Source organism: Lupinus angustifolius, chromosome LG12 (genome assembly GCF_001865875.1).
Source record: "Lupinus angustifolius cultivar Tanjil chromosome LG12, LupAngTanjil_v1.0, whole genome shotgun sequence".
NCBI classification, from domain to species: Eukaryota; Viridiplantae; Streptophyta; class Magnoliopsida; order Fabales; family Fabaceae; genus Lupinus; species Lupinus angustifolius.
The window spans coordinates 13,826,661-13,850,697 of NC_032020.1; the positions used below are offsets into that span (position 1 = coordinate 13,826,661).

General features: G+C 32.9%; 4 protein-coding genes across 4 annotated transcripts; 1 reads left to right on the plus strand and 3 right to left on the minus strand.

The window, feature by feature from the left end:
* LOC109361909 lies at window positions 1,431-2,219 on the minus strand. Its single transcript, XM_019607435.1, has one exon. The coding sequence runs from the start codon at window positions 2,217-2,219 to the stop codon at window positions 1,431-1,433; it is 789 nt and encodes a 262-aa protein (XP_019462980.1).
* LOC109362622 (auxilin-related protein 2-like) lies at window positions 4,734-12,101 on the plus strand. The gene is made up of 9 exons (XM_019608554.1): window positions 4,734-5,187; window positions 7,505-9,122; window positions 9,556-9,679; window positions 9,784-9,881; window positions 10,071-10,136; window positions 10,509-10,598; window positions 11,129-11,305; window positions 11,780-11,882; window positions 11,970-12,101. Exons 1-8 carry the CDS (start codon window positions 4,838-4,840, stop codon window positions 11,816-11,818), a joined length of 2,562 nt encoding a protein of 853 aa, XP_019464099.1. The 5' UTR covers window positions 4,734-4,837; the 3' UTR covers window positions 11,819-11,882; window positions 11,970-12,101.
* LOC109362624 (exosome complex component RRP41-like) lies at window positions 5,981-7,111 on the minus strand. Its single transcript, XM_019608556.1, has one exon. It carries the CDS (start codon window positions 7,065-7,067, stop codon window positions 6,303-6,305), a length of 765 nt encoding a protein of 254 aa, XP_019464101.1. The 5' UTR covers window positions 7,068-7,111; the 3' UTR covers window positions 5,981-6,302.
* Window positions 13,862-17,365, minus strand: LOC109362623 (amino acid permease 4-like). The gene is made up of 6 exons (XM_019608555.1): window positions 17,014-17,365; window positions 16,661-16,894; window positions 15,750-15,843; window positions 15,246-15,460; window positions 15,021-15,163; window positions 13,862-14,725 (listed from the first exon to the last, which is right to left on the minus strand). Exons 1-6 carry the CDS (start codon window positions 17,138-17,140, stop codon window positions 14,078-14,080), a joined length of 1,461 nt encoding a protein of 486 aa, XP_019464100.1. The 5' UTR covers window positions 17,141-17,365; the 3' UTR covers window positions 13,862-14,077.

Below are 24,037 nucleotides of genomic sequence, written 5' to 3' on the forward strand. Positions count from 1 at the left end.
CATTCAACAAATATCATTATTAGAAATCAATCTTTTAATATTTTGGTTTTTTTCAAGAATTTAACAAAATCTTACCCAAGTACTGTTTCAGGTTCCTTAAGTAATTATCTTTTAGTTATCAAATTAATCAATATCATTATGATACTTGTGCCTCACCTGGTATGTCTGAACCTTTTTTTGCTCACTTTTGATCTATGGCCCAAGTTTATCTATATGTCATGATTTTCCAGGGGTGACTTTGCAAGGTTGGGTCATCGTGATTTACTTATTCCTCATCCCATTAGAGCATTTCAAGGTCTAACCATAAAGCGAATTGCTTGTGGGGACAACCCTTGTTTGGCTGTTACCATGGAAAACAAGGTGCTGAGGATTGTAGTTCTTTATCTGCAGTAGTCACACTATCATATCTCAATGTTTGGAATTTACATGTTATTTGTAATGTATGAACTTAAAAATATTGTTGTATTCTTTTCTTTACTACTGTTGTATCTTGTACCACACAAAATTCAAACATTTCAGGTACTCTTTTCAGAGCTAAAAGTAGTTTATCTGTATGTTGTTCTTCTATGGCCAGCTAGGACATGGAGATTTCGAGGACTATCTTCTGCCCCAAAAGATTCAAGCCTTTAGTGCCCAATTCACTTCTCAGATGTTTTTTAAGTTAATGCTTGTTGGTAACAATTTCTTACTCTCATAAATATGTCTTGCCATTTTTATTGTTAACAACTTTCTAGAAATTTAACATTTGTTTCCCTTTACTCTTCTTTTTTAATAGGACTTCCCCCTATTTATTTTCCAAAACTCAACTCATAAAAAAACTTAAACTTCCATTCTACAATGGTGGATGAATGGTGTAGGGATCCAGAACCTTTGTTTTTGTTAATTTTGTATTGGGAACATAACTTCATTTGTTTACTTAACAAATGAGTCATTTTAGTCGATCTTTTCATATTTTACTCAAAAAGTGTCCTCCAAATATATTGGAGGCGGATTGAAAGTGTAATTCTATTAACTTGGAGTTTCACCGCATATGGTAAGGATTGCTTTTGAGCAAAATACAGGTTTAATTTAATCAAACAATGCTGTTGTACACGCATATCACATACCTCACCAATCACAATCAGAAGAGTAAATTCTAAATTGTAAATCAAGTACAATTACATATGATATTAATATATCCAACTAATTAATCCATTCAATTATTTCAATTATATCCATAGCGTGTAATGCAGAGGTACGAAAACATGTTTACCTGATAAGATAACTAAAAACACTTCAATTCAACAGTTCTTCAAGTTCAACACTTGTTCAAATTCAAGTCATATCGATTATATGATTTTATATGAAATCACAATCTGATTCATTTACTTTACTACTGAATACGAACAGAGGTAAGAGTAAGCTATTTACCCTGATGAGCAAGCGAAGTTTCAGTTCTTCTTCTTTCCTTTCTTCCCATTCTTCTTATTCTTAGCCTTGGCTTCATCATTTTCAGTTCCCGAACCACCGTAAATCATGACGTCATGCATTTCAGAACCGACCAGAAAGCAGAGATAAGCATCAACCGTCGCAAACCGAACCTTCTCCACCGCCAACTCGCGATTCCATCTCATTTTATAATCCTCATACCACTCCACTTTCCTCTCAGGTCTCACCACATCAACATGCTTTCCCAAAACAGTTCTAGCCACCTTGTCCAAATTGTAACGCGCCAGATCTAATTTCTCTTCCTTCTTCGCTGCCAGCGCGCGTAGATCAACCGCGTTCTTGATCTCGATCCCATGGTCACGCGCCAGCTTCTTAGCAACCGCGTCAATCCCCATCCCTACGGCGACGACGCTAGGGTTCTCGAAGAACGCGCGGAGAGGTTTGATCGGCCTGAAGTCGCGTGGTATGTACGGATGGTCGCGAGAATCGAGGTGGTATATGAGGCACTGAGAGCCGACGCAGAGAGTGAGGATGTCGAAGGGTTGGTCATCGACGCCGCGTTTGGTGTACTCGACGATCTCGCGTTCGGCGGAGACGCCGACGAGGATAGGGTGGTGGTTGGTCTTGGCGGTGGATTTAAGAAGGTCGGTGAGCCATTTGGAGAGGGTTTGGAGGGAGTTGGTGGTGACGGTGAGGATGCGGTGGTCGTCGGCGTGGAGGGTGTAGGCGTTGTAGCGAGAGATGCTGTCGGATGGGGTATCAATGGGATCAATGCTGATTTCCATCACCATGATTGTGTTGAAGCGGAGAATGTGAGTGAGTGAGGAAAAGACAAGAATACATAAAACGCTGTGAGGATAGAGAAAATAAAAAAGAATCAAAACCGTTATAGTGAGAGATGGGAAGCGAGTGGGAAATAAAACGGTTATAGAGAGAGGAGGGAGGTTATAGAGAGAGAAGGGAGTGCACGCACTGGGTTTTTTATTTGAATATGAAATAATAATAATATCTTATAGAAAACGTGTCTTTAATGATCAAATATTTTTCCGATTATATAATCTTACACATGAATTATTGAAATATAATATATGCTCTTATTAAAAATTAAATGATATTTTATAAAAAAATACTTTCTTGAAATGATGATTTAAAAGTATGATATTTTCAAAATTCTTTTTAATTCTCATTAAAAAATTAAATGAATTATATATTCATTCAGTTCAGTAAAATGAATTTACCGATGGTTAAAATTTACCTATTAAATTTAGATATGTATAGATTATATATTTTAAAATATGATTTAATAAATTATATTTATTGATATGTGATTTTTCATTCTTATATCTATTTGTCACTAATAATTATATCTATCTTTCATTCATATATCTATTTTAGTCCATCAAAAGATAAATTCAATTTTGCTTATATTTGATTCTGAAAAAGGTAATTGATTCAACTTATGATTTTGTTAATAAAAATACTAAAATTTTAACATTATGGTGTAGGCATATATCTCTTTTTAGGGGAGAAGGATAGTTCGATTCTCATTAAAGTAACATATTGTATTAACAATTCCATCCTCAATATCTTTATTATTATCACTATTCATGTCCCTCGACTATGATATTTAAAGAGTATTATACTAAATTTGCATCTAGAGACACTCACTTGTATTAATATATAGGACGTTCTAAAATTAGTTTCTCAATATACACTTATCAAATTCAATATTTTATCTCAACTATAAGTATTAAAGGAACTATTTCTTAATTAGGAAAAGTTATAATTTAAAATCATATGTAAATACTTCTATCATTTGAAAATGTTAATACCATGTCTCCTCATCTCTACATATTTATAATCTAGTATGGTAAGACTTTACTAGATTTTAAACATGACCAAAAAGTTGAGATTTCGATTCTTGAGAGTGATGTTTGCAGGAGGAATAACCAAATACCAAAAAGAGATTAGTTCTTTACCCAAGAAGTAAGAATCTTAATAATAATAACAAAAAAATTTATCTACTGAAAATGCAAATTCCAACAATATCACTTTTCTTCTTTATTCTCTTTCTAGTGGTGTGGAGAAATAAGTTTTGGTGGGTTGGAACTCCCCTCCTCCTAGTTGGTCCAAATGTAATGTGGACGGATCTCTTAAGAAGACTACTAACTTAGAAGGTTGTGGAGTATGTAGAGATGATATTCAGAAATGAATATTTGACTTTAGCAAGAACCAAAAAACTTCTAATATCTCATGGATCGAATTCTGAGGTATCTTCTTAGCTATAACTTTAGTATGAAGTAAAGGCATAACCAAAAATTCTTAAACATTGACATAACAGCTTTTAGACTGATTAATAATGGTTGCGATTAGCTTCACCATCATGCATCCTTGATGAAAAGATTATAGAGATATTAGTTAATCAAATGTGTTCACATTTATAGACAAACAAATCAGGTAATAAATTTCATGGCTAATATAATAGAGGTTTCACCTATTAGTTAATTGTAGGGATTTGATTTTATTAGACATGGATATGTTATTTACCTAAAAATATGTTGGTGTAATCTTTTTTGGGTTATTTCCCTCCTATTAACAAAAAAAGAATTTATAAGAAAATATATAAATTTCTTTTTATTAAACCGATATTTCTTGATATTTACAAATGAATTTGCTAATAATCTCATGTCTCCACTTGCCATTTTATTCGTACTAACAAAAGAAGTATAATATGCTATCCAAAATGAAAAATGTATTTCACAAAAAAAAAAAAAAAGAATGCAACAGTTTTGATAAATCTCAAGAATGTGGTAATTTTTTCATATTAAAGTTTAATCAAGTTTTCCCAAAAATAATAATATTAAAATTATTAATATTAACTAATTAATATAATAACATTATTGGGCAATAAAAATAGAAGGAAAATTTTTAGAAGTTGAAGTAAAATGATGAGGCCTAGGAATTTGTGCAGTGCATAATCCAAAAGGAGAAAGGTCCCAACAAAGAAACTTCACCATCTTCTCATCAATCACCATCCTAACTCTTTCACTTCAACCATAATCGCATGCTTCTCCTCTACACCTTCACACACCATATCCCTCCTCCTTAAACTTCACCATCTTCTCCTTCATCCTTCAATTTTCAAATTCAAATTTCATAGCATCAACTAATCATGAACGATTTCGATAATCTCTTATCTTCCTCGATTTCGGTTTCAAACCCAAGGGTAAATCCGTACCTATGACTCCACCACCGAACAACTTCGATTTTGGATCCAATTCCCTCGATTCCGATTCCATTTTCCGACCATCATCCTCTAACAGCAACAACCGCGACGCCGCTAAACCCAACGATCTCTTCGGGTGCCTCCACTTCCGCCAAATCGGACGCACCGTTCAATTTGAATTCCATGTACAATGCACCCGGCTCCTTCGGCGCTGATTTTGGTTCCACGTCGGCGACTTTGCCGCCGCCGGTGTACAATAAGTCTGTTTATGATGATGGCATTTTTGACGGCGTGACGGGGTTGAAGACCTCGTCTAAGGTTCAGTACGATGATGTTTTTGCTTCTGACGGTGGACGAGGCGGAGGCGGTGGTGGTAGTGGCGGTGGCGTGTTTGATGATCTTATAGGCGGGTTTAGTAAGGAGCCCAAGAGTTCGGGTGCGACGAGACCGGAAAAGGATGATAAAGGTGTTTCTGATTTTGATGATTTACTAGTTGGATTTGGAACCAGTAGTAGGCCATCATCTAGTGACAGGTATATATAGAAGTGTTTTTTTCCTCTGGTAAATGAGATTCGATTGAAATTGGCATTGTTTCAGTTTTGGGCTTTTGGCATTATTAGGCTTACTCTCAATGTGCAAGTATGTGCATATGAACTAAATGACCTCCATAGTCCTTTGTGTTCTTTTCTATTCTTTCTAAGCCACTTGGTCATTTCTGTTCCCTTTTCTTTTAACTATCCAAACGAGCTCTATTGATTGTATGCTAGAACTTGCAACATTTCATTCAGTTATAGACGTTCCTATTTGTTTAACTTTTTTGTTTGTGGTTAGAAACATTTAAAACATCTAAAAACATATATATACAGCTGGCAGTTGGTATATGCATCACTAGGAATATCGAGAAACTCTCAAAGCATATTACATATAAGCACCCTTGTGCTATAAAGCTCCCATTATGCGCAGGGTCCAGGGAAGGGTTGGATCCACTATTTAACTCTATAGTAGGTAGCCTTATCTTTCTTTTGCAGGTTGATTCCATGGTCCAACCTGTGAGCTGTGACCTCCTTGTCATACTCCCAAAAGATATATGATAAATAACCTTTAAATTTGTAAGCACAACTAGGAGTGTTTTGAGATTGGAAAAGAATGAGACACTCTCAATGGAATGCTTTGGGAGTGTCTCAATGGATACACCAGCATAGGAAAGCTCTTAACAGTGTGTCAAATGATATAAAATTAAATTGATAAGCACAACTAGAGCTGCTATGACAGTGAAAAAGAATCTGACTATTTTTTTTTTGTTGTTGTCAAATCTCTATCAATGTAGTGAGTTCAATGGCTAAGCATATTTCAGAAGCAAAGTGATAGCAAATTCAAGTTCTATTTACATAAATTTGGCCCAAACCTTTTTTTTATGAACCAGACCATGCCTATTACTATGAGAATTTTTTTAGCATTCTTTGACAAAGTCATAAGCACAAAATTTGCAGGACATGCAAGACAAGGCATCTCTCCCTCCCTAACCCCTTCCAACAAATTTTTTTTCTCAATGTTGAGCAGAAAGAAAAACAAAACAAAACAAAAACATGAGATAGAACAACTTAACAGCACATCTTGTGACCTGTGTGCTTGACCGGAACTCTTCGCACTATTCCTTTGAATCAGATGCAGCTTCTTTCAAACATGACCTCATAATCTTAGCAAGCTTTGCACAAGCATCCAGGCACAGCTGCATTCCCTCATTAATCTTTGGGGTGGACCATTCCCCAGTAACTGTGAGTTGGGTGATTTCGTAGCGAGAAGGCATGCAAGTAATCATTAAGCTTCCATCTTGGTAGTTTTCCTCCTCAAAAATAGGATCAATGACAAGGTTCTTACTGACACATGACACTGAAACTGAGGCAACAAGGTCATACATCATTATTCCAGCATCTGCCAGGGCAAGGCTAGCACATGATATGACAACTGGGAGATCACTGCCACTGGATTCCAGCACCAATGCAAAAATATCCACGGTTGTTTTGGGGAAAGATTCCAGTATTACTGCACCCTCCAAAGCTTTATGAAGCATAGCAGTGTACTCTTTGTGGTCTGAACCCTGTCCACGAACTGGAGTGGCAAATGTTGTAAAGCTGACATTGCAATTCAGGCGCCCTGTATCACTGTACATCACCGCCTTCTTACTCTCTCTTGGCCCAAATACAGATACAATGACCTTGGTATTCCCAAACTCTGCATATGCAGATCCAGATGCAGCATTCACAGCACCAGTTCTAAAAAATGCAGGTCTACATTGATGAAAACCGCGGCCATCGGGTCGGACCCAATCTTCTTTGAACAACGGAGCTTTCTTTTTCTGAGTGGTCAGAGACGGCGAGTACGTCGCCGGATTCGCTCCACCTTTACCGGCCATTCTCAAACGGCGGCAAATGATTGCAATTTCAGCTTCCTTCTCACTCTCACTATTCACTTGTTTTTCAAGAATCTGACTAAGATATGACTAAAATGTCAAAATGTCTTTGTAATATTTTAAGAGGGGACCGTGTTAAAGGCTTGTTGCTCCTTTGTGGAGTATAGCCTATATCAAATTCAAAATGTTTTGTGAATATCGTGTCTTACTTTTTGTGCAAATATTTAATATTAGAGAGAAAAGGCTGAGTTTAAGAAGTATAGAACTAGAATCTACGAAGTTATATTTGTTAGAAAGTGGAATGAATAATTTAATATCCATCTATGTATAAAAAAAACTTGATATTTTTCTATACTTTTATGACTGATTCATAGATGCTTAGATAGTGTATTTTCATTTTGCTTAATGTTTCAATCATTTTCGCATGTTTTGATTACCAGGCATGCTCCTGATATCCGTTGGTCATCAGAACCAACTGCCAGTGCATCTAAAACAACCTCCACTTTGGCAGAAGACCCTTTCGTAGTATTTGAATCACCTTCAGCACCAAAGGATTCTCCCACAAGCCTCTTTACCGATCCGTTGGAAGAAATTAATAAATTTAGTAGCTCTAGAGACACAAAGAATGATAATTCGTCCAATTCTTATGGCAAATTATATGAAGATATTGATCCCTTTGATGGGCTCGGAAGATCAGAACCGGAATTCTCCTCAGAGGGAAATAGCAGGAAAGGTAGCAGTTCTCCAAGGTTGAATATAAGCACAGGTTGGACTAGAGATAAAGAATCAGTTGAGAAGTTCTCTGGGAGGAGTCCTTCGAGCAACTCTCAAAACAAGACTCCTGTTGAACATGATCATGATTTTTCTCAGGCCCCATTTTACACGCCTACTGATTCATCCAATTCCAGTAAACCAGTTGACCAAAGGTCGAGATCCCCTTCATATAACGCTGGTTTTAAACTGGCCAATATTCAGGTGGACATGTCTTCAAAGTTTGAAGAAAACTTGGGATCAAATGAGGATATATGGCTGACAGTATTAGATATTCCTCTTTTTACACAACCAACTACTGTTCCACCACCTTCAAGGCCCCCTCCTCCGCGGCCAGTACATATTCCTAAGTCAGGAACAGGTTCACCGGCTTCTACCAATTCTAGAAAGAAGGCCAATGACTTTTCTTCTTTTGCGAGTTTCACTCGCTTCTCTCAAGCTACTAATTCTGCTCCTGCTGTAGCAAGAGTATCCCCTGCATCTCAGTTTGATGAACTTGATGATTTTGCCATGGGAAAGAGTCGTGGTACTGATGATGAGAGTAGAAATGGTCCTCCCGATGAAGAATTGGAAATGAACACAGCCACTGATGCTATGAAGGAGGCAATGGATAGAGCGGAGGGTAAATTTAGGCATGCAAAGGAAGTTAGAGAGAGAGATAATACACAGGCTTCTAGAAACGAAGAAACTGTGCAATTGGAAAAAGATGATCGGACTATGCTAGAGGAAAGAGAAAAACAGGAAATGTTAGACCGTGAGCGGCAGCAAAAAGAGAGGGAGGAAGAGGAGCAAAGAAGAGTGATGGAAGAAAGAGAAGAACAGCGGCTTGAGAGGGATAAGGCAAGACAGGCTGTTGAAAGAGCTACTAGAGAAGCACGTGGAAGAGCAGCTGCTGAAGCTCATCAAAAAGCTCAGAGAGCTGCTGTTCAGAAAGCTCATGCTGAAGCTCGAGAGCGTTCTGAAAAGGCTGCAGTGCAGAGGGCACAAGCTGAAGCACGTGAAAGAGCTGCTGCTGAGGCCAAGGAAAGAGCTGAAAAGGCTGCTGCAGAGGCAAAGGAGAAGGAGACACGAGTAAGAGCTAGAGCTGCAAGGGTTGAAGCCGAAGCCCGAGTTAGAGCAGAACGGGCTGCTGCTGAGACCAGAGAAAGGGCTGCTGCAGAAGCTCGAGAAAGAGCTGCAGCTACTGCGCGAATGAATCAACAAAAGAATGAAAATGATCTCGAATCCTTCTTTGGCATGGGTGAAAGAGCCAGCAGTGTTCCAAGGCCTCCTAGGACCAACTGTTCAGTGAGTACCTGTTTTTTTTCTTCAGGATCTATAGTTCTATACCAACATAAATGGCCAAAACCTGGCTTTGGTGGTTATTCTCTTCCCCTCATGCAAAAAACTATCTTGAAAAGTAGTAAGCTATCTTTAGTGGGTAGTTATTTTATTCTATCCTTTTTATTTTAATTAAAAATGAAATTTATAAAAAAAAATGACAAGTGGTAGTTCTTATAAAAAAATTTTTTTAATAAAATAAAAGGAGGATAAACATTCATTTTGATCTAGAAATACATCTTACATTTGCAATAACAATACGTGGAACTATTTCCTATGATCCCAAATTTCCAATGCCTAATTAAAGAGAGGTATTACTAAATTGCAGCTTCATGCACTTAACTCTAATGATTTCTGTTGCAAATTTGGTTATTAATTTTCTGAACCTGTATATTTTTAGGACTCTATATTCGAAACCCAATTTCAGTCAGATGTAACAAGGAAATCAACTGCAGCATCCCCAAGCATGAAGAAAGCACCATCAGACACTAATATTGCAGATGATCTTTCCTCAATTTTCGGAGGTAGGTTTACATTTTGAATATATTGGATGATGCAAAAGTTGTTTGCTTTTGCCTGCTCTTTGCTTAATTGGATTTTTTGTCCCTTTTGCTTTTATGGTTTCAAGCTGCTCCATCATCTGGAGATTTCCAGGAAGTTGAAGGTGAAAGTGAAGAAAGGCGAAAAGCCAGGTTGGAACGCCACCAGAGGTCTCAGGAACGCGTGGTATGTGTTACTGTATTTCTCTCCTCAATTTGATTTCTTTATTAACTCTTCATACAAAGTATACATGAAGAATACACTCTTTTTGAACAAACTTTGCATTGGCTTTATCTGGAAGTCTCTAGTCTATCTATTCTTACAAATTCATTTTAACTGCTTGTCCATGTTATGACTATTTATACTTTATGCTAGGCAAAAGCATTGGCTGAAAAGAATCAGCGGGACCTACAAACTCAAAGAGAGCAAGTTGAGAGACATGTAAGTAGTTCCTTTTGTTGTTTATTCCCCCCTCTTTGATTTAAAATGTGGGTGGGATGGTTTCTGTTAACATGCCTGCACCAGCTGCGCTGCATCTACGCAACCTATTTCCCCTTTATCCTTTTCTATCCAAAATCAGTTTTGCAAAAGCTCCTAATAAAAAATACATACAGGGAAGGGGGTACAGATGGTTGGAACCAGGGCCTTGTCTTTCTCTATTGTTTAACATTATATATTTAATGATGAATAGAGTTATGATTTTTATTCAATTTTTTTCTTTTCAATTATGTTTTCGTCAATTAAAGTTAGTGGTTTTTTTATTGTGCCATTTTTTTATTTTCTTATCTAATGCCATCTGTGTATTGGTTTCAGAGGCTTGCCGAAACACTTGATTTTGAAATTAAGCGCTGGGTTGCAGGAAAAGAAGGGAATTTGCGTGCTTTGCTCTCCACCTTACAATATGTATGTACTTATTGTATACACGTCGGATAGTCTCTGATTTTTTTCTGTTCCAGATCCATGTGGTTCCCAGTAGTTGTAGCCTTAAATTATCTCCATATCTTTTTTTTAAATTCTTGGGTTCAAATTTAAAGACATGGCATGCCCAAACTCATGTTTTTGGATATATATTTTCTCATTCGTCTTGTCCTATCATCATGCTACCACCTGAGGCTAGAAGTGCATAGATGTGCAGTATGCTGACTTAGCCATGGTGGTAATTTCCAATCAGATTATTAGCTAGCAAACGACCACATCCTAGGAAACAAGCTTGATTTGAGAAGATTGATGTATTTGTTACTCAACTACAGTCAATTGATAGAAAATAAGAGTGAAACCAACTTTTTTCATAATTTTTAATACACGTGAAAACTTCATGCATTTGACTTTAAAGTTGCCGAAACAGTCTCTTGATTTGTGGTGTTTTAAGGTGTTATTTTGTTAAAGAATTTGTGTCTTATAAACTTGTTTTCTTTATGAATGTTGATGATCAGGTGCTTTGGCCTGAATGTGGTTGGCAGCCAGTTTCTTTGACTGATTTAATTACAGTTGCTGCTGTTAAAAAAGTTTATAGGAAAGCTACCTTGTGTATTCATCCTGATAAAGTGCAGCAGAAGGGTGCCACTCTTCAGCAGAAATATATTGCAGAGAAGGTTTTTGATATACTCAAGGTATTTTCAGCCTTTTTATAACTTCTGATTGCTCTTTGATAAATTGCCCTTATAAAGAAAGCCTCTCACTATCAATGGTTTCCTGAATGCAAATTATGCTGCTTTTATTATTTGAAGTAGTTCATAAAACTATAAGTAGTGGTCAAACTCCGTGAATGGCAACACAGGGTTTCAATAGGTACAATTTTTATTATCCTGTTGTATCTCAAATAAGAAGTAGCTGGATTGGGACTTCTATATGTGCTGCTGGCCTGATGCTTTTGCAGCTTATCAATTTCTTTTTTGCTTGGCCTCACCTTGATTCTTGAACATTCATCAATCTTTCTTCCGCTTAAAAATCTTAGTTGTTTGAGTGATGTTTAGTTCTCAACTTCACCGATGATGATGCTGAAATGGTTAGTAATATATTACATTGTCAAGTCCAGAACACTACAATGCTTTCATTTTACCTGAAAGTTTGGTCATTCATAACAGGAAGCCTGGAATAAATTAAATTCTGAGGAGCTTTTTTAATCTCTGAAGAACTTAAATTACTTCAAGATATAGTTTGTCCAACGATTCTGTTGAGAGGGACTCCGTCCCTGTTTCAACGGCCTCCCCCATTGTATATTTGTTTTGATGCAAGTTATAATGCATCGATAGTGAAATATTGCTTCCATGCCAGGCATATCTCGTGGGTGTAATTAATTTTCTTCCACGGGATTGTTGGGTTTCAACAAATGTCTATTAATATAGCAAGGTACGTTGATGTAAAATATAAATTTGATTATTCATTTACCCTCTCTAGTGAGGACTCGAGCGATCTCATTTTCGTTTTACTCTTTATTACTTGTGATAAAATACAATTTCCTTTATATATATATATATATATATAAGCTGAGATTTAACTTGGATCTTCTCACAAGCCTTTGCACTTTACATCTTAAATTGTTTGCCATCAGCTGTGTTAGGTTGAGCATGTTGTACCATTTTGTATGTTGCTCTGACGAATTCTTAACTGCTAATAACTTAATCACTGATCGAAAACTTCTGTTTTCCAGCTGTGCATGTTTTCCATAAATCCCAAATCTATACAGCTCCTAAGTTTATCTCTATGTACATATTTGGTACTTCAACATGAAAGCTTTACAAGCTCCTCATTTGATTTATTGGATAATTGTATAATAATAAAAAACTTAGAGCCGGCTTGATTTTTATTGGAGGGAAATTGATTTTATATATTTAGTTTATATGAGGATTGTAAATAATGTCATGAGTAAATTACACTAACTTCCATGAGTTTTAGTAAAATTATATAAACTATCACTCATTTTTTACACCTACACAAACATATTCTAATTTTTGGTTCATTACACTATATTATAAAAGTGATTTAAACAATATCTTTTTAACCTAAAATAATAAAGATACATTGATTTGTATATTATTTGGACTTGTCTCTATAATATATCATATTTTGTTTAACTTAATTGTATTTATCACATTTTTGTTTAAAAGATTACATTTATTTCTTATGTAGGGGTGGTTAATGTAATAAAAGTATAAAAACTATGGAAGGTTTGTGTAGGTGTAAAAAAATAATGGATAATTTATATAAATTCACTAAAACTTAAGGGGTATCAGTGTAATTTATGTGTAGAATTAGTTATCGTCTTAGGTTGTCATTGTTGATCATGGAACATAAATTTATTTTCTGAAAACTAGCTAAGTAGCTATAATCTTGGGTTGTAAAACGTCAAATATTTCTGTCTGTAAATCAGAAAAAAAAATCGATATTTTCTGAAATTTATAAATGTGTAACGACATGGACATACAGGATTATATCAATTTATCAACTCCAATTTAATACAGAATCACAGGAAGACTCCTTTTATATCAGGAGGGAACTACTGTCCCAAGAAATTCTGTCTTTTTCCTATCTTTATCGAATTAAATTATACCAACTAATATAATTGGTGGGGGACACCATTGGGACACAATATGGAATAGAAGATCTTCATTCTTTTTTTAGACATTTAAGTTCAACCTGATGTCCAAATGCTGTATTGTAAGGCTATTCACTTACTCGATATTATTATGGTTCATATTAATTCGTGGAGCCAAATCTTACATTTGGAAAAGAGTAGTGTAATTCAGGAAAAACAATCTTACAAAAGTATGGAGATATTTCCACTAGTTCCTACTGAATTCGTTCTCCTTATGATATAGGTATGTAGGTTGCTGTTGGTGATGTTATATATCATCTTTAAACGGTGATTTCATAAATGAGGAATTTTGGTGAGTAAGGAAACTCATTTGTATTAACAAACCAACTACCACTTTTTGTCACACAATAAAAAAAGTGCTCATACTCACAAAACCAACTACCACACAGGGACTTATTACCTTATTGAAATACTTCTCAATCCCTTTTCAGTACTGCATGAATATCATCTTGAGTTATCTGCTTTGTTCCTTTTGTGAGTAATATATGCTGTTCTAATTAATAGTTGTACTGCACCCATTTTTGGAGTGGGAACTAGGATACATTCTATCAGAAATATGTTGCTATTAAACTTGAAAATTGCATGTGCTTTAAGCCTCAATTGACAATACGAGGATGACAAAGACTTGTTATTTGGACATAGTAAAATAAATGATTGGATAAAATTGCTACCTTTGGTTTTTCAAACAAAAAGTAACTTATGATAATCCAATTGGTCCATAAAGATAATATTACACACAAACCAAAACCATCATCACTGTCCATACACTTTTCTTACATAAAGAAGTTCAATAGTTTGATTGGAATGGTTTGTATTTCTTTAAGTCAACCAAGACACCAGCCACAGAGCCAACAGCAGCAACAACTGATACTGTGAGACATCCCACACTAAATATTTGGAGACTAATCCATCTGTTACTCCATTTTGGGATCTTCTTCTGAGAGATATACATCTCCACTGGAAAGTAAACAGTTAAGGGCCAAAATCCCAATGCTCCAATCACTCCAACAATGCCATTGAAGAATGGAAGCAACATTGATACAACAGTGGTTAAGATAACAAACATTGTCCTCCAAACCAATCTAAATAGGTTTAGCTTGTAAGATGAAAGACAAGGTATTGGAATATTTAACTCCTTGTCAATAATGTTGGGCCATCTTTTTGCTGCACTTTTCTCCACAAAGGCAAAGATGGGTTGGGCAAAGACTTGGTATGCTCCCACAAGGTGAACTACTATAGCAACATTTGCAATGTCTATAAGCCAATATGGGTCATAGAAACCAAATCCAGTGAGCAAGTTCCCTGGTGCTTCATCTCCAAAAGCAGCATAGCCCATGCATCCACATAGCATATAAAATGTTGTTGTCACTGCAATACTAATCATTGTAGCCTTCTTCATTGTTTTTGCTTCAGATGGTGGAGATTTTACAGTGTCCTGTAGTTAGAATACTAGATATTTAATAGGTTACATGATAAACCTTTTTTTAGTCGTCAGAATAAAGATGTATATACATATAGTACATCATCCTCCACTTATTTGCATTACTTTCTTTTAAGTCAATGATGATTAAATATGAATTATGGGTGATACAACGACAGTATATAAAATCCACACAATATCAGTGTATATATTTTTTTCTGATATAGTAAAGATATATTCTTCTCACATTAACATAAAAATGTCCTCTCCCTATATATACAGTATATATTAGAAGAGAAAGAAGATATACTTGAATTTCAATGAGAACCACAGCATATGAATAGGCAAAGGCTATATCACCAAGAGCTTGGGAAGTCCTCCAAATCTTTTGAGTCTCTGACACATTTGGTCCAATGCTGATTCCTGTTAAGCTACCCTTGAAAGTACGGTTTTCTATTCATTAAACAACCAAATTATCAGCATAAGTGAGTAGAAGAAGATGAAACAAAATAAATTAGAGCATCTAGAATATAACCTGCAACTTTGGCAATTCCAAGAACTAGACCAATTATGGAATAGGTGAAGGACATGATTGCAGCAACAGTAGAAAGCCACCATATTTGATCAAAATCTGGAATTTGAGAAAGGAACATTTGGGTTACACCAAAAATGATCATGTATTGGTTGCTTGACATGTGACATGGGTCTTGGTGCCCAGAATGATGGAAACAGTTAGACTTTTTGATTGCCCTGTTAACATTGAAAAACAAACTCATTTAACATAGGAGAACAAAATGTTGCGCCGATAATAAATCACTGTATCATCTACCATTTATATTTTATCATTATTGATTCTTTAAGAAAAGTAATCCAAATGAATGACGGATGATATAATGATTGTGTATAAATCTTTAAACTAACAATGCGTAGATATTAAACTCTTTAACAATGATTATCAACCTACATAATCCTATTCCTATCAGAACAAAGAAATTAAAGATGGTACTAGAGATAATGTAAAATGTAAATATGAACTTACAGCATGCTAATAGAAGCTGCAATTGTGTATCCTATCACAATTCCCAACAGATTCAGGTACTGAAACATACCACAAAACGTAACATTGACTCCACCTACAAAATAAATTACAGTGCATGTTATATTCAACATGTATTGAAGGGCATATCTTGACATGGTGGCTTTTGTTTTCCAATTTTAAAAATATTTTAATTGAGAAAAATATTAGACTCTTCAAACATAATCTATAAATGAACAAACTTTTAATAAATACTGGTCTCTTTAATTTTATACTTTTTGAATTTGGCTTTGACTTTGTTTTTTTTCTTCTTATAAACAAAAGTTTAGGAGAAAGATGCTGTCCCATTTCAAGTTGAGTGCTTCTCCCTCAGCCAGAACTTTTAGTGATACTATCATATCACATATTCTTAGGTCAAGTGGTTGTTACTTGTACATGTATTTTCAGTTTCTTGAAAACAAAATAGGATAGCCACTAAAAAGATTAACTATTTTACCCAACAAGATAAAAAGAGTTTGACAATCAAATAATTTAAAAAGTTAAATTCATTCTATCTATCTTTTTTATTTTATAAAATCATGATTTAAATATTTTTATAAAATTTTGATTTAGTAGGATAGTGTTATTATTGATGACAACATTCTCTCTATCAAAGACAAGTATTATATTGATCCGAACTTAAGATCTTAAGTTAGAACAACTTTTATAAAGTATAAACACATATTCGTTAATAATTTTCAATGCAAATTATCCTAATTGAATAAGTTATTTATCAAATATAACTAATTTGGACGAGTATATATTTTTTAAACTAGATAAGATGATGCATTTTCTATATACACAACGTATTCCTAAGAATATGAGTGGAACATCATAATTAAATAAGTGAAAGCATTAATATTAACATTTATTACCAAGAATGGAGCGAACAGCTTCCATGTAAGTATAGTTTCTCTTGCCGGTGTTAGGGTCTCCGGCACGGTAGCAATCAGCAAGAATGGTTGAAGTATAGAAAGTAACCAAAGAGAATAAGACCATTACTGCAGGACCTGCTATCCATCCTAACTGACCTATGGCCCAAGCTAAGGACAGTACCCCTGATCCTATCACTGCTGTTATTATGTGAGAGCTTGCTGTCCAAACACTTCCTGCATCAATCCATCATTCTTTTCATAAATCATATTATCACACATGTATATTAAATAAAGTAAACTTTTATTATAAAATATTACTAAGACATGCATTAATTATATATGAAATTTTTTACCAGTTCGTTTGAGACGGCCATCATCATCATAGCATTTGGAGGAGGTAATTTGTGATTGTGAAGGCACACCTTCAATGTCAAAAGCTTGAAGGTGGCTAAGGTTGGTTGTGGCTGTGTTTTCAGGCATATTTGAAGATGTTGGAAGTTGGAATAGAAAGCAAAGTAGAGTAAATTATGTGTGAGAGAGTGTTGAAATATTGTATGAAGAGTTGATTACTCCAATTAATAGGTAGAGGGTTGGTTTATCCTACTCAATAAACAACTCATTTAGAGACTCACAAGACAACACAGAAAAACTAAGCATTTGACTAAAGTGAAAGGATGTTGTTGACTTCTTGGCACAGGCCAGTTACTAGGTGCTGTGCGGGTATTTATAAGGGTTCTGAATTCAAGAAAGGAAACCTACATGGCAGGAGAAATTACTATATAAGAGAAGATTAATTATTTCAATCAAATCCTCATTTATTGTGTATTAATAATTTAAAAATAAATGTGTTTATTTCAAATCAATCATGAAAATGTGATTATTTTTTTATTCTATAAATAATATTTATTACCATATATATAAAAGAACTAATCTATTTTAGAATGTATGATTGTCTCTTCCATGTTGTTTTCAGGAATTGAACATTTGATCTTTTTGAAGCAATGATTATACCATTGGACAATGTCTTATTGGTAAATGAAGATGTGATTAAGATTATTAATTCTAGACAATAAAATAATTTCTCATTTGGCAAGGGGCAAAGAGGAAATGAAACTTTGAATTGCAGAAGTTAAAAGAAATGGTTGGAATTGTAGCTATTCATTTTAATGCCTCCATTTTTTATTCATATTTATATATTTATATTTATATTTAATTATTTTTTATTATTTCTGTGGGGTGGAAACAAATTTGAACTGTAATATCTCATATAATGTCTAATTTTGAATAACAAAATTAAATTGATTAGTAAAAGATAACATTCTAGCTTATTATGAGTCATTTTGTCAATGACTCAATGAATTGATGAGAAGGGAAATGAGTTTTTAATCTACTCATTAGGAAAATAATGATATTAGGTATAATCACTCAATGAATTGATGAGAAGGGAAATGAGTTTTTGATCTACTCATTAGGACAATAATGATGTTAAGTATAAATAATGTTGATTAAACGAAAATATAGATAGGTTACGTTTTGTGGGCAGAATAACAGAATCTAATCTCAATGACTTTATCATTTTTATTCTTTGTTTTAATTTTTAGTTTAGTTATTTAATTTCAAAACCAAAATCATTTTTGAGAATCTCTTAACAGACTTTAATTATGTCGAACGACTTAATATTACAGAAATCTTATAAATATGATAATTCTTTATATATCTTTTGAGACAATGGATGAAAGTAATATTTTATTGACTGATTTATAGTTTAGCAATCACCACTCTTTTGATGTTGTATTATATCAACGTGTCATATTACTAGTATTTTTTTTTCATTTAGGAATTCTTCCAACTATAGTACTTTTAAATGGGAGGATTTTTAATACACGCCAAAGAATTAAGATATGAATCATAAAAGTTTGCATAAAAATTTCAAAGCTGATAACCAAACTGAAGATCTGACCTTGATCAAATTTAGGATACCCAAAACATCAAATGATAGGTTGCTAAAAAGTCAAGTAATGTGGGTTTTGATTATGAAATCATTAATTAAGTTTTAGAGTCAGATATGTGATTAAATTTGTGGGATAATCTTACCATGTAAGTAATACAACATTTATATTACTTTTCTTTGTCTCTCCAATTAATTATGCATATCTTATACAATAATATAGTTACATCTAAAGCGATTTTGTATTTCTCATTGGAAATGACGTGAAAGTGTTTATTTATTTATTTATTTATCTCCATTTTTGAGTTTTATTATTATTAGGTAGCATTAGTTTTATATTATTATTATTATATTTATCATTATTTGCCAATATTTGAGTGGTAAGTACGAATCTAGGAATAGAGATGTGGTCCTTATAGCACTTACTAGTTTTCAAGCATCTCATCAAGCACATAATTGAATGAATTGGAGTCACTCACAGACTTGAGGTTCTCCAAACACTAATTAATTCACAATTCAAGAACATTACGTAAATGCATATACAGATGGGTATCATATACGAGATAGGTAAGGATAATAATGAATGAGTGATAGAAAAATGAATGATACAGAATATAAATACAGAATATAAAATGCTTAATGATAAAATGCAATTCCAACCTCTCAGGGAGGATTGTAATTGAGAGGGTGGAATTTTTGAAGAAAAATTTACATGTTTAAAGTTTAAACAACAACAAAAAAAAACACACGTTTGGTGATTAAACGAAGATGCATCTTCTCTAAAAAAAACTATGATTGTAACCTGCATTAAATAATATATCGCTATTTTAATAATTTGTAAATTGTGTAACTTTAACCAGCTCATACTATTCCATTATCTCAAGTTAATGCTACTTTTTATAATTTTTATTATAACATATATTTTATAATTTTATAAGTGACTATTTATTTATTCCTCTTATTTGTCATAATTAAAGGGTTTAACTCTCTCTTTTGTTTTTGAAATGCTAAAACTGGGGTAAAATTGTAGTATTGAATTATTTAAAAAATAAAAATGTTACTAAATTTAAATGTTTTTATCAATATATTAATTTAGCTAAAAGCTTCTTGTAATAACAATAAAATAAGTAATACTTTATGATAATCTATATATATATATAATCAATATATTCGCTATGCTCAGCACAACATGCTTAGTGAATCAAAACTATTTGATAGGTTTAAGGGAAAAAACAAGTTGATTTGAATAAAATGAAATGAGCTTATAAGTTGTTACTTCAATTAATAACTTATGCAATAGGAATTTATAAGTTTGAAATAAGTTTTTTTTATCATACACCAAAATGACTTATTCTTAGTCAAATAAATTAGTGGACAGCTTATAAATTGCTTAACTATTCCCATAGATCTATATTTTGATGTTTAAGGTTACACATTTAATTTAAAATTATATTATTTAAGAAATCATTAAATGATATAAAATTTGATAGAATATAATTTTGCCTAAAATAATTACATTTAATTTAATATTGAAAACCCCGTTAAAGAGAAACATTAAAATAAGGGCACTGAAATAATTATATTTTTATCATTCATTTCATCCTATTAAAGATAAATTATATTAATCTATACAAATAACTGAAGGTCACTTAATAATTCTTTATACATGCTTTTATTAGAAAACTACTTAATATATATATATATATTAATTCTATTTGATACTCCTCTATTTCATATATATATATATAATTTTCTAACAATTTGATAGGGAATAATATGGAAGACAAGGAGTAGCATTTAATCTCTAAATTTTAGAAACAAGACGATCCTGCTCAATTATTATCTTAAAACCAATTCATTGGAGTAACACAATCAAAATCGATGGGGTCACATAAGTAATAAGTTATATATATACTTCCACTTAAAATGGTGAGAGACCTATTTAACTATATATAGTTAAGTGTAAATACAGCAGGGATTGATAATTATCAAAATACCAAATCTCTTAAGAACTTAAACTTTTAAGCAGAGGCTAAAAGATAGTGTCATTCTCTATAATACTAATTAAATAGCAGCTCTCTTCCTAAAACTTATGAATAATATTCATATGGCAACCTATGCAATATTCCTAAAAGATGGAGGGATGTTAAATTTGGAGCTTATGAATAATTCAAAATGGCACAATCTTATGAAGTTATACAAAGTGGGTTCATAGTTTATTTATCAAAAAGTAGACTTTTGTATTCCTCTTCCACCTGGAAACCTTATGCTTTTATATACAAATAAGAATCTATTCGATTCTACTTATCCATCTTCTTTGATATATGTCATTATTCCTCTTCTAGGGTGTACTTACGAGTTAAGTTTTGGAAAATAATAAATAAATTAAAAAAAGAAAAATTTAGAGTCATCTTACAAATATATTTTTTACCCTTTAAAAACCAAGTTGTTATTGGACCATAAATCGCAAGACTAAAGTGCCACCACATATACTTTCCCTTTTTCCTGTTTTTGATGAAATTGATCCATTTTTCTTTTTTTGGATGTGTTAATTTATAAGGAACATTTGCCTCCAACTCTTGAATTATATAGATCAAAGGAGGTTTAAATAAGTTTTTGACATGAATTGTTTTTTAGTCCATATTTAAATTTTATCATGTTAAGTTACTCACTTTACAAAATAAACAATGTGCTTTTGGTCCTTTATCAACAACTAAAACACAATGTTTTATGGGAGCACATATTTCTATTATTAAATATTTTTCTTATCAATTATATCTGCTGACACATAAAATGATACAAAGGAGTAGTACAATAGATATAGACCCATATTTTAGATATCTTAGGGTTTATTCAAGTTCTTAACACCTAAATTTTTTAAGGACTAAAAACTCAAAATAAAAAATTTATTTAGCCCAGTGAGGAACATATTTGATGTGTAAATAATGCATCTACCTGCCTGCATACCCCGGAAAAATTCAAAATTTTCAAATTTTCTAAAGCTGATTACAGTTGAAAATTTAGAGGAGGAATTCTAGTCACAGTCACACTTTCTACTTATGCTACATTAATACTTTCTTTTATATGACCTTTATTCTAATCCTATTATATTAACCTGTGTGAAACATAAATCACTTTAAGACTCCATTATTCATCACTCCCTGTTTGGAAATTATAGTGTGTTATAGCTATAATATGGATTATTTGGCTTTCTAGGAATGATTTCATTTTTCGCTCGATTAAGCTATCTCCTTAACATATTCAAGAATCTATAAGAGTCAAATTATAGTTTTGGATCAATGGACAGAGGAGTAAAGACTCAATTCTTTATTTCGACCGGATAATTAACCTCCTAGCTTGTCTCAATATCGATTTGTAACTTTCTTATTTTTATCATCATCTTTTTTCTTGTATCATATGTGACTTCTTTTTTAATAAAATTTGTCTTTTGATAAAAAAACTTAAATCACTTTAGATGTTTATATTTTCTTCCTATTTATAGATTTACCTTCTTTTTAAGTTGGTATTTTTTTTTATTTCTTAATTATTTATTTGTTTCCAATTTCAGTTATGTAATTGAGTTTTCCGAGCACTGTTTTCTCTCTCAAAGAATGGAAATAAACAAAGAATAAAGTGCATTCTTCATTATTCTTGCGACTAACGTGTTTCTTTCCTTTACTTTGTCTGTTCCGCCAAATTTCGTAGATATTATGCTTGAAAGTGTTCTAATATTTACATACAAAAAAAATACATTTATTTCTGATTCGTAGACTTTTCATTACATTCATTTATTATTTTCTTCTCTGTCACACTTTGTTCGTTTAAATCTATGGAATATGGACCATGCATGTGGTCTATTTTTTATTTCTGTTAGGTCTCTGTTACATTTCTTTATGATTATTTAGCTTTACCATACGTGAAAAAACTGCACTCCATAAATGGTATCAAATCAGTACCACTTGTCCATCAAAAAAGCCAAAAGCAAGAATAAGGTTAACAATATACCTAAGGATATATTACATCCACTAGTAATATATATAGTCACATTATTAGCCAAAAAAAAATATATAAAGCAATACATAAGAGGCTTTTAGGAGAATCTTGAATAAATGGTCAGGACCATAATAGCACTTGATTTTTTGTAACAGTGCACGTTCGGAATATGTATCATTGATGAAATGAGTGAAGGGAAAGAAACACTGCTGAAAATTTTGACCTCCATATTGGGTAGTGATGGTGGGTCATCCTAGTTACTTGGACAAGCAAAAATGAAATGTCCATTCAATCAAATTGCATATGGGCTAAATCCTGAACTAATGGTATGTGATTCTGAACTTTATGGTGTGAACAATATATCCCTATTCAACAAGTATTCATGGGCAAGCTAGTTTTCTTAACTAATCTTCTAGCTAGAGACTGAGATTGTGTTCTAAATATAAATGATGGGCAAGGGCATTTTGAGGCCAAGACCTTCCACTTTATAAAGTAGTGATGAGATATAAACTCTGAATATAGCCACAACTTAAAAGGTCACAGGTAGGGTTTTCCATTAATTTTTACATCCAGATGTTGGGAAACATGTTAAATTCCTCCAGAGAAAAGTACTCAATTATGGGGCGTTCCTAGAGAATATATATAATGATAACATAAACAAATTTAGCCAATAAAGATTGATTGAGGGATTGCAACATCTGTTATACCAAAAGAGTGTGTCACTTCATGTGTTATTTCTTTTGATCGGTTGAAAAACATATATTTAAGTTTAAAATTTCATAATAAAATATTTTTTTAACCATTTAAGAAGTGACATATGAAGTCACACATTTTTTTATGTGCTCCGTACTTTATAAGGGTATTAGTTCGTGAAATCAACTTATCTAAACTTCTGTTCGTAGAAAATCTAAAAAAAATAAGATGGAAGAGTAGTGATTACTTAAAGGATAAAAGTTAGGCAAATTGCATTGGTACATTGACACATGTCTTGTTGTCATTATACAACAACACCACTAATACTTGGAGAACAACATCTAAGCTCTCTCCTTATGTAAAAAAAAATTGCATCAAGAGTATCATTTTTAGGATGGTCGTGGAAGACAAATAACTTTTGAGATAGATAAATCACAAAAGTGCGTATAGTTCCTTTCGAACAAACATTTCTCACACACATAACAGAAATTGATTTTCTAACATCATATTTAAAATGTCCAACTATCTATCAGCTATGTTAGGTTTTGGTGATTCTCTTTATTTTAATTCATTCTTTGTATGCTGAACCAACAAAATACAGGGATATGTAATAGAATTTTAGATTGTGGTTTGAAATAAATAATTAGAAACAAAATGGGTGTCTGTATGAATATAAAACTCATCATGTATATTGTATACTATTAATTCTCAACATAAGTAGATATTATATATATATATATATA